This window comes from Myxocyprinus asiaticus, chromosome 50 (genome assembly GCF_019703515.2).
Source record: "Myxocyprinus asiaticus isolate MX2 ecotype Aquarium Trade chromosome 50, UBuf_Myxa_2, whole genome shotgun sequence".
Lineage (NCBI taxonomy): Eukaryota > Metazoa > Chordata > Actinopteri > Cypriniformes > Catostomidae > Myxocyprinus > Myxocyprinus asiaticus.
In genome coordinates, this window is record NC_059393.1 from 21646208 (window position 1) to 21656619 (window position 10412).

General features: G+C 36.1%; 1 protein-coding gene across 1 annotated transcript; it reads left to right on the top strand.

The window, feature by feature from the left end:
- The first annotated feature begins 656 nt into the window (after positions 1-656).
- On the top strand, positions 657-10320 carry LOC127439040 (protein shisa-5-like). The gene is made up of 5 exons (XM_051695060.1): positions 657-925; positions 3331-3490; positions 4686-4816; positions 6661-6867; positions 7209-10320. The coding sequence occupies exons 1-5, from the start codon at positions 865-867 to the stop codon at positions 7364-7366; spliced, it is 717 nt and encodes a 238-aa protein (XP_051551020.1). The 5' UTR covers positions 657-864; the 3' UTR covers positions 7367-10320.
- The last annotated feature ends 92 nt before the right edge of the window (positions 10321-10412 follow it).

The window sequence follows — 10412 nt, forward strand, 5'->3', positions numbered from 1 at the left end:
GGGGCTGTTTTGAAGGTAAAGGTCACACCAAATATTAATTTAGCTTTTTTATGTTTACTGGGCTTTGTATGACGTTAAGTGATAAATGAAAACTATTTATGGCATTATTTTTGAAGACATCCTCACTATGTAACATTTTTCACAAGTGCCTAAAACTTTTGCACACTACTGTACTTAACTTTTTCTGCTATTACTTCACCATTTTTCATAATTTTTTTTCCATTGTGTATATTTGCAGAAATATCAGCTACTCTGTTACTTCTATAAATCTATATAATAACAAATATAAACAGAAAATACACACATTCTGAATGTTTCAAATAGTTCAAAAACACAAAAAATATTTTAACCTATTTTTTTTTATTTATTTTTTTTATTATTGACACATTTCATAACACAATTCCATCAAACTTAATTGTGTAATAATATATATATATATATATATATATATATATATATATATATATATATATATATATATATATTTTTTTTTTTTTTTTTTTTTTTACATTTTCTTAATGTGACTCATGTCATGAAATTGACATAATTATATAATTTATTTTTTTAAAAAAAAATATTTTTTTAATGAAAAATTAACCCATTTATTTTACCATCCTTGTCGACTTCCAGCACTGGATGAATAAAGCTCTGATCCACACATTGTGGGAGTTCACGGAAACGTTCCGCCTTTTCTCCAGTTATTGTGGTCTAGTTATTATGCCTAGTGTCATGGCAATATCTCACGAGTTTAAACCTGTATGACGATCAGGAGAGGGCATTGTTCTTGAACACCAGGACAGGGTTTCACCCAGACACGCCAGTGCTGTAAGCGTCTTCTTAAATTTCATCCTCCACAGCTCCGCTATGGCCTCAACCGTCCCGGCTCTTCTGCTCCTGCTTGCCGTTTTAGTTACGGCGACATTCGGTAAGTACTATAGTCCATCTAATGAATCTATAGTATAAATATAGCAATGCTTTCTTAGCGACTAAACACATGATGGTTTGGTCACATGATTGCCAGAATGGCTTTGCCCTGAAAACAAACAAAAAAACACGAAGGAGCATTTATTTAGTAGATTATGTATATTACATACGACTATTTTATTTATTATTATTATTTTTTTTCTCCAAAACAACTATTTGACGATATAGATATATGTTCATACATTTTCTTGAGTATTCCTGGTCATCTTATGTATTTTCTCTGCCATGCGTGCTTTTTCCCCAAATGACTAGTATTAGTAGTAGCCTAGTTGTTGTTTTCTTTTTGGTTTGTCTTAGTAATGTTATTGACTAGAGGTAGTCTTTGTTAAATTGTCTCATGCAGATTCTGTTGGTGCATTTTGGATATTAATCGTTATAAAGTCAGAAATACTAATTGAGTTTCCAGGGACCTTAAAACGTTTAAAGACCCCATGAAATTCAACATTGATCGTTTCAGGGGCCTGGGTATCTCAGCGAGTATTGACGCTGACTACCACACCTGGAGTCGTGAGTTCGAATCCAGGGCGTGCTGAGTGACTCCAGCCAGGTCTCCTAAGCAACCAAATTGGCCTGGTTGCTAGGGTGGGTAGAGTCACATGGGGTAACCTCCTCATGGTCGCTATAATGTGGTTTTTGCTTTCAGTGGGGCGCGTGGTGAGTTTGCGTGGATGCCGCGGAGAATAGCGTGAAGCCTCCACACGCCCAATGTCTCCACGATAACATGCTCAACAAGCCACGTGATAAGATGCGCGGATTGACGGTCTCAGACGCGGAGACAACTGAGATTCGTCCTCCGCCACCCGGATTGAGGCGAGTCACTACGCCACCACGAGGACCTAGAGCGCATTGGGAATTGGGCGTTCCAAATTGGGGAGAAAAAGGGGAGAATATCCCAAAAAAAGAAAACATTGATCGTTTCGCCATCAGTTTGGGGAGTGTAGTGCCCCTTGATCATTTCGCTTGGGGGGGGGCATAGATATGATTTGACAAATCTAAAATCTAGGGGGTAATGCCCCCCCAAGTCCAAAGTATACTTTAGTCAGATGCGAATGCTAATCTTCTGCGAATAGGACGCTTCTAACTCTGAATGGGCAGTATGTGCATGCGTGAGGAATTATTTGCACTAATTACTGGGTCTACAAGGTGGCAGTTCTCACATTTGATCCGGTGCTGTCACGAAGAAGTGCTAAAAGATGTATTCGCTGGTAAACAACAACAGACGAAGGTGGAAACAACAGTAGTGGATAAACGAAGTAAACTTTGGGCTTTAGACACAGCCGTGTTTGAGTGCACTCTTAAAAGTGTATGAAAGTGTAAAATATTAATGACTCATCTTGCTCGCAGGGGCGTAACCAAATGTTTGTCCAATCAAATGCTCTTTAAAATGGCAGCAATCCTCCTCCTTATACCACCTGTCACCAAGGAGTTCTATAATACGTGAAGAAAGCTATTTGTTAGCTTTTCCATTAAGGTCAATGTCAGTTGATTGACTGGTGCATTGCTATTTATGTACGTATTTATGTTACTTGCAAAAAACTGTATTTCATAAGAATACATGGATACTTTTGAATGGCTGTCGATCGAGAAAAATGCCTTTTTTTGTTCAAATAGTGTAGCATCTACCAACAGAAGCGAACTGGACCATGCTAGCACTAGCAAGTAGCAAATTGTGTTCATGGCTGTGACGTAAAAATGGGACAAACCCTTAAAACATCCTGATTCAATTGGAAATATGTCAATATAGGAAAGAAAACTCCAAATTATGGGTCTTTTTTTTCTCCCCTTTTTCTCTCCAATTTGGAATGCCCAATTCCCAATGTGCTCTAAGTCCTCGTGGTGGTGTAGTGACTTGCCTCAATCCGGGTGGCGGAGGACGAATCTCAGTTGTCTCCGCGTCTGAGACCGTCAATCTGTGCATCTTATCCCGTGGCTTGTTGAGCGCGTTACCGCTGAGACCTAGTGCGTGTAGAGGCTTCACGCTATTCTCCGCGGCATCCACGCATAACTCACCACGCGCCCCACTGAGAGCGAGAACCACATTATAGCGACCACGAGGAGGTTAACCCATGTGACTCGACCCTCCCTAGCAACCGAGCCAATATGGTTACTTAGGAGACCTGGCTGGAGTCACTCAGCACGCCCTGGATTTGAACTCGTGACTTCAGGGGTGGTAGTCAGCGCCTTTATTTGCTGAGCTACCCAGGCCAACCACCCCCAAATTATGGGTCTTAAGATCTGCTCAGAACAAGTGATGTTGCAACACAGAGTAATGCATTTATTATGTCGTCATTTGGCCTTTTAATCAAATGTCTCTTATTTCTGCTGTTCATTTGCTTTTTTTTTTAGCTGATTATGAATGCAAGAGCTACGTAACCAGTGGTGGTGCATTCAAGCCCTCCATCAACTGCAATTTTTTGCAGTTTTGCTGTGGGACCTGTGATGACAGATACTGCTGCTCCAATGTGGCGAAGATCTTAACCGAAGACGCTCAAGACAGTTGTTTTTTGTGAGTAATTTTTTTTTTCATGTCCGCACTAATCCATTGCTTAATATTAATTCAATATAATTTTGGCAATGATTTTGCTAAAGTTTTTGCCTATTGTTCAAAACGGAACAGCCTTTTCTTTCAAACTTAAACAGGTTAGTGTGGGCGTGGCCTGAGTCTAACATTCTGTCTTTTAATTATAGTGTTTATGTTTTGCATTTCAACCTTTCGCTCCACCCAACTATTTCCTACAAAGAAGTTGGTTGGTTGTTTTCTTTTAAACTGCAGTTTGCCAAATGCACTCCCCATTTTGTTAGATTGTTCATAATTTACCTCCTATAGTGCATGATGGTCCAATGCTTTATCTGTAAAAATATATAAAGATTAAATGTGAAAGTTTCCTGTTGACTTAAGTAGAGGTAGACAGATTTATCAGTTTTACCGATTAATCAGTGCCGATAGTGATTTTTGGTTATCTGCAAAAATCTATGCTGACAGTTTTTTCGTTATTTCAAAATAAGAGTCCCCGTTGCGTTTCAGATTTGCTTATAGTTGAAAGTCCCACGTTATGCACCAAATCTTTATTGCTGGGGTTATTATTGGGATTTTGGTTGAACAATAAACTACATCTGGGATTTTATTTGTTTTGGACTTTGTCTGTGTCCGTCTTATTGAGGAAAGAATTAATCTATTCTGTAACATTCTATTAATCGATTTTAAAAACTATCGACTGAATAATCTGTTAACGGCATCTGCAAAATTCACTCTCAGCCGAAGCTCTAACATTCACATTTGTAAAGTCAGTTTACATTATTAACATATGGACACAAATGCATTCATTATTTGAACAGGAAGTGGTACCCTAAACAGGAAATACCATCATTTCTCTTTTTGCCATAGACACAAACTGCTTCAGTCCAGACAGGTTTATTATTTTGTAATATAGTTTCCCCACAAACCAAAGGCTGTGTTTAGAGTAGCATACTACTCTTACTATGCACTATATTGTATGTATACTGTGCACAGTATGTAAATTGTATCCATTTCAATGTGACAAACAAATCTCAAGTAATTACAGCTGCGATTTGAACATCTCCCATTATTTTGATACAGGTTTAAGACATTGAATCAAAGTTTAGAACTGAATTTTAATGTCCAGTCTCTCCAAACTTAGTGTTTCTAATGTTTGTTTATTCATTTTTCATTATCTGTCTAGCAACTACAACAACATTAAGCCTATCGCTATAGGTGTAACAGTAGCGGGGGTTGCAGTCATTGTAAGTTTCTTCTTCATCTGCTGCGTCTGTCCCTGCTGCTGTCTCTACAAAATGTGCAGAAAACCTAGACGTAAGTGTACACACTTAAACTTTTGATTTGTATCTATTTTTGTGTATGTTTTCTGTGGCGGTGGCTCTTGCGAAATAGTTGATGAATCTTTTTTTGGGGATTCTTACAAAACCTGTCAAGAATATGTGACCTGGGGTCAGATTTACGAAGCGAAACATTCTTAAGACTCAAATTATTCTTAACTATTATTTTCTTATTCTAACTTATAATCCGAATAGACTTCTTTTTTTTTTTCTTAAGCAGTCAGCGTTTATATACCTTCTTACCATCTTACAATTTATCCTAAGGACTTCAGGTATTTTCTTAAGGTTTTCAGGAATCCGGCCTCAGATCCATCATTTTGAGTCACACATTTTTTGTTTTATAGTGATATAATTATGTTTCTACTTCAAACCATTCCCAAGATAATCATTTAAATGTTGGCTGAGACTTTGTTTTAGTTATATTTCAGCACAAAATCAGAATAATACAGTAAGAAATGATATTGTGTGTAAAGAAAATTGAGCTTATTTTAGGACCAATAAAGGGATAGTTCACCCAAAATTAATTTTGTCATAATTTAAGGTCCAAGTCCAAAGTATAGTTTGTGCACAAAACATAAAAACATCTCCTTTTGTGTTCCACTGAAGAAAGAAAGTCAAATGAGTTTCGAACAACATGAGGTAGAATTTTCTTTTTTGGGTGAACTGTCCCTTTAAGGGTTTTTGAATTGTGACATCATTTTCATGCCAGTTAAGCACATCACCTGTTTCTCTGAGATTCAACCACATGTAAAAAGGACAGATATGCTTTTAGCCTTTCCCTGACCTTGTAGCCAGTGATAGAAACACTGGAATCCTCTTTTACAATTGGAAAAAGTGAATGTTGGAGCATTGTGGAATTCCCCACCCAGTGTGAGTTACTCTGTGTGTCCACAGCAACTGCCAGTGGGGGAGGAATGTTCATACATACCTGTCTTTAAGGAAGTGGCACAGCATTAATACAAAATTGCGTAGTCTTTGTGAATGACTGTCTGTCACAAGACAGCTGACAAACTTTTTTCAGACCACTTAGTTGCAGCTTTGGGTAAAAAATGATGTTATCTAAGCCCCTTCTTAAAGAGACAGTTCACTCTCATGCCAAACATTTGATCCAAACCTGTGAGATTTTTTTCTTTTTTCTTCTTTTCTGTGAAACACTTATTATTGAGCAGAATGGTCTGCTTCTTTCCATACAATGAAAGTTCGTCAACATGAAACAGCATGTACAACCCATTTTACCTTCGTAATGTAAAATGATTCCAAGTGAAACAGGATATTCATTAAGAAAAAAGTATGGTGGGACATGAGTTTATCCGTCGAATTTATTGGGTGGTAAAAAAAAAATTGGCATTATACACCATAATAAAGCTAGGTGGTTGGAGGGGAGTGGGTTAATAAGAATAGAGGGCTTGGTGATGTCATCCAAAAAGGAAAGTTGTTTTAGAGGTGGAGCAAGTTTTTATATTTTAATGAAATATTACTAAGAAAGAAATGTTGTCCATTTTGATTTCATGTTGACTTTAAGGCTTTTAAACTGGGTTCCCCTTTTCTATGTTCCGTAATTTCGAGAAATCATCACTAACAAAGTTTTTGGGCTTGACTTTTACATTCGGTTTAAAACCAAAATGTCACACCGGTGCAGTTTCCTTTGGCTTTCAGGCTAAAAAGAAATCCTAAAACTTCATTTCCAGGTTTAAATTCAGTTTTAAATCGGCTTGAACTTAAGATCGTTTATTCGAGGCGAATCCATCAATGCTCCTTTGTGAGCAGATAATCACATTGCTCTTATTCATTTGTATGTTGTTGTACCTTTGATTCACACAGCTGTGATGGGAGCAACAACAACTACAGTCATAACACAATACCCTCAGCAGCCTGTTATCCAGGGAGCTCAGTACCCACCATACCAACCTGCGCCCCCTCAGTCAGGGTATGGCACTCAGCCAGCATATGGAGGGCAACCCATGCCAACTGGACCATATCAGGGACAGCCATATGTAGCAGGACCAGTACCCCCATATCAGGAGGCTGGTAAGAGCTGCAAACATAACTGAAAGCTTCAAAATAAATAATTTGATGCTTATTGTTACATAAAATGACTTGAGTTTTAGGCATTGGCAATATTTAAAATATTTACTCTTTCTTTGCTATGCTTTTATTACTGTTACTATTACTGTTTTATTACCTTACTGAGTAAGGGTTAAATTTACGCCCTAGTTGAAATTTTCCTGCAGTGTCTAAAATTTAATTGCACTGTTTTCAACTATAAACTTCAATCTACATTACAATTTAACAAAGAAGGGTGATAAAGTGTTATAAACACATTTCATTGACTTCAATTAAAACAAAGCTATAATTCTGTCTTTTTCCAGGAGGCCCAGGATATCCTGTTCCCTACAGTCAGGCAGCATACCCTGAACATCCACCAGTTCAGCCGGGTTTCACTCATCCACCTCCACCAACAGACTACAGCTCGAATCAGCCAACCTACAACCCCTCGTATGTGGATCCACCAAAGATCGGTTACTAAACCACAACCGTCTGACACATCAGTCACCGCTGGATTGTGGATGGCTACGTAATTCTCTGAACAGGTTTTAGAAAAAAGTGCTAATGTGGATTGTACAGGTACTGTGGGAAGCATCCAATCGTGTTGGGAATAAAATTATAATTGTGGTTCATTATTATTATTGGCATTTTTAAAGGGATAGTTCACCCAAAAATGGGTTATTCTGTCAATTCTACTCATCCTAATGTTGTTCCAAACTCGTATGTAGGGTTACTCCGATACCAAATTTTGACTTCGGTACAATATCAGCCCTGGTACCTCAGTATCGATACTAACTCGATACTTAGGCAATAAATTAAAAAAAAGTATTTAAGATTTTTGATGAAATTACACTGAAAATTAATTGACTAAAAGAACTACATGATGTCTTATAGATACAAATTATGTCTTTTCTTTTTTTACATACTGTATAGCTTTAATCTAATGAAAATACAATCATTTTCAACAATATAGAGCCAATAATAATATATATATATTTCTGGTAAAAAAAACAAAAAAGATGCACAACAGAGCTTCACAGGATTAATGAAAACATTAAATGAAAACAATCTGATTACCTGAGGCTGCCATGGCTGAATCACAACATACTGATATTCAGTACACTTGCTTTTGTGAGATTGCTTACAGATAATAATATTAATAATATAACCATTTAATATTATATTATTGTTATTATGAGTATTATTGTGACTACTTTGAATATTACACTTTTATACAGTAGTAATATGTTTTTGCCGTAATGTCTTCAATTTCATGCATCTGGTTGAATAGAGTTGTTATTTCAGTGGGACTTTTATTTTGAAAGACTTTTGAAGTTCTTCCTGTTTGTGAAGGGTTAATTATATCAAGCTTCCCACAACTCAAGAGCTGAAATCTCCGAGCTGCAATGGTCATTTGAGAGTTCACAGCTGATTATACACTAAACACACTGCTCTGTGCCTCTGCAGATGGATACTACTGGACACACTACATGAAAATCAAGCATTAGTAGTGCGTGTTGTGTTTGTGTGCGCGCCTGTGTGTATGTGAAGGAGATGACTGAGCAGGACATCCTTCTGCTGTTTAATGATCACACTTGGCCGTATCGAGACTTTTTTAATTATTATTTTCAAATGGTCTTTGATTTCATCTCAAAACTCTCATATTACTTTACATTTTGCTAATGGCAGCATACTTAAATATGGTACCGAAATTAACAAGAAGATGATATTGTACCGTTTAAAATTTTTTGGTATTGCGATATTTCGTTAGTACCGGTATACCGCGCATCCCTACTCGTATGACTTTCTCTCTTCCATGGAACACAAAAGGAGATGTTAGGTACTGACAGACTCCTCAGTCACCATTCACTTTTGCAATGAAAGTGAATGGTGACCGAGGCTAACATTTTGCCTAACATCTTTTTTTCCGTTGTTCCACGGAAGAAAGTCATACGTTCTTTGGTGAGTTTGTAGAGTAAATGATGACAGAATCTTCAATTTGACGGGGACTATGTAAGTCTTTTTACACACCAATGTCAATTCCTTTACATAAATATATATTTTATCTACTCCAGCCATTAGTCGTGACTCCAAGCCATATTTTGAGTTCAGTTTGTTCTCATTTTGTTTTTCTGTAAGCAAAAGGGAAATGTTTTTTTTTTTTTTGGCCAAAGAATTGCAAATGCATTGCAAAAAAATCTTAAAAAAACTTGTAGTGAAAATTGCTAAACATCCTTAAAACAAGATATTATATATCTGCATAAGATATTAACACTTGTTTTCAGAGAATATACAGTATCTTGAAAATGTTTTGTTTCAGAATTGAACCTCTAAATATTTTAGCCTGTTTTTAAGATTTATGCATTTAATAAAATTCCAAAAAGAAAACTTAATATATATATATATATATATATATTTGTGCTTATTTTGTAAATTATTACGCAATTCAATTTGTTGGAACTTTTTGTGAAATTGAAATACATAAATTAAAAAAAAAAAAAATTGTTTTACCCCCAATGGTGCAAGAAATCTTGAATACTTAATTCAAGATATATTGTCTGAAAACAAGTGTTATTATATTACACAATTTTGCTTTTCAAGTAAATCAGTTTTAAATATATTGATATATTATTATTGGAAAACAAGACAAAAATGCTGATTAAGAATGCTCTTTTTTGTTTTTTGCATTGCATGACTTTTCCTAAGATGCCGTCAATGGCCTTAATTATGAGGCTCATTAGCTTCATTTCACCCTAAGAATTTGCACAAAATATCTTGACACTTTGAGGATTGTGGTCAGTGAACTCGAATGATTAACATGATTACAGCATGTTGTTTTTAGGTGTTGTATTTTCATCATATTCAGGTTTATGCGTCTGTGAATGTTCTTTAACATCTAATATGTTTAAATGTGTTATCATGTACAAAGATCCAGAATATGCCTTATTTAATGCAGCTTAGCCAGCAAATTACATGTTAATAACAGTTACTCACTTTCATTCCAAACCCAAATGAGTCTCTTTCTACTGTGAGGGAAAAACTGGTAACCAAAAAAAAACAGTGGTGTGGTTACATTAAAGGAAGGTGTGAACATGCTTTATAAATTTCCCTCACAAGTTCATGAGCATTTGAAATTTAAAATGAAAGGCACATGCTCACTTTAATTCCTTAAAGTGTCTCAAGGTTAGAAAAAAAGCTTTAAAATGTTGCTTGACTGCCCATTTTTGGCTTCTTTAAAGGCTGATGACCCTTTTGGTCTTCCATATTATATTCTCATTTGGCAGTCATATTGTTCCTCTGTGCGAGCTTTCATAAATTCTTTGTTGGTGTTGTCAGGTCATGTTTTTATAAACTGTATAAATGTTAAACTGATGTACAATTGTTTACATTACATGCATCTCCATGTTTGCAACAGTAAACGTTTTGGAACCATTATTTTGTACATAAGAACATTATTTCTCACTTTTGTCAGATATTTTCCATTTGTCCACAACTTTGACCCACACAGAGAAAGGACGTACAAAGGT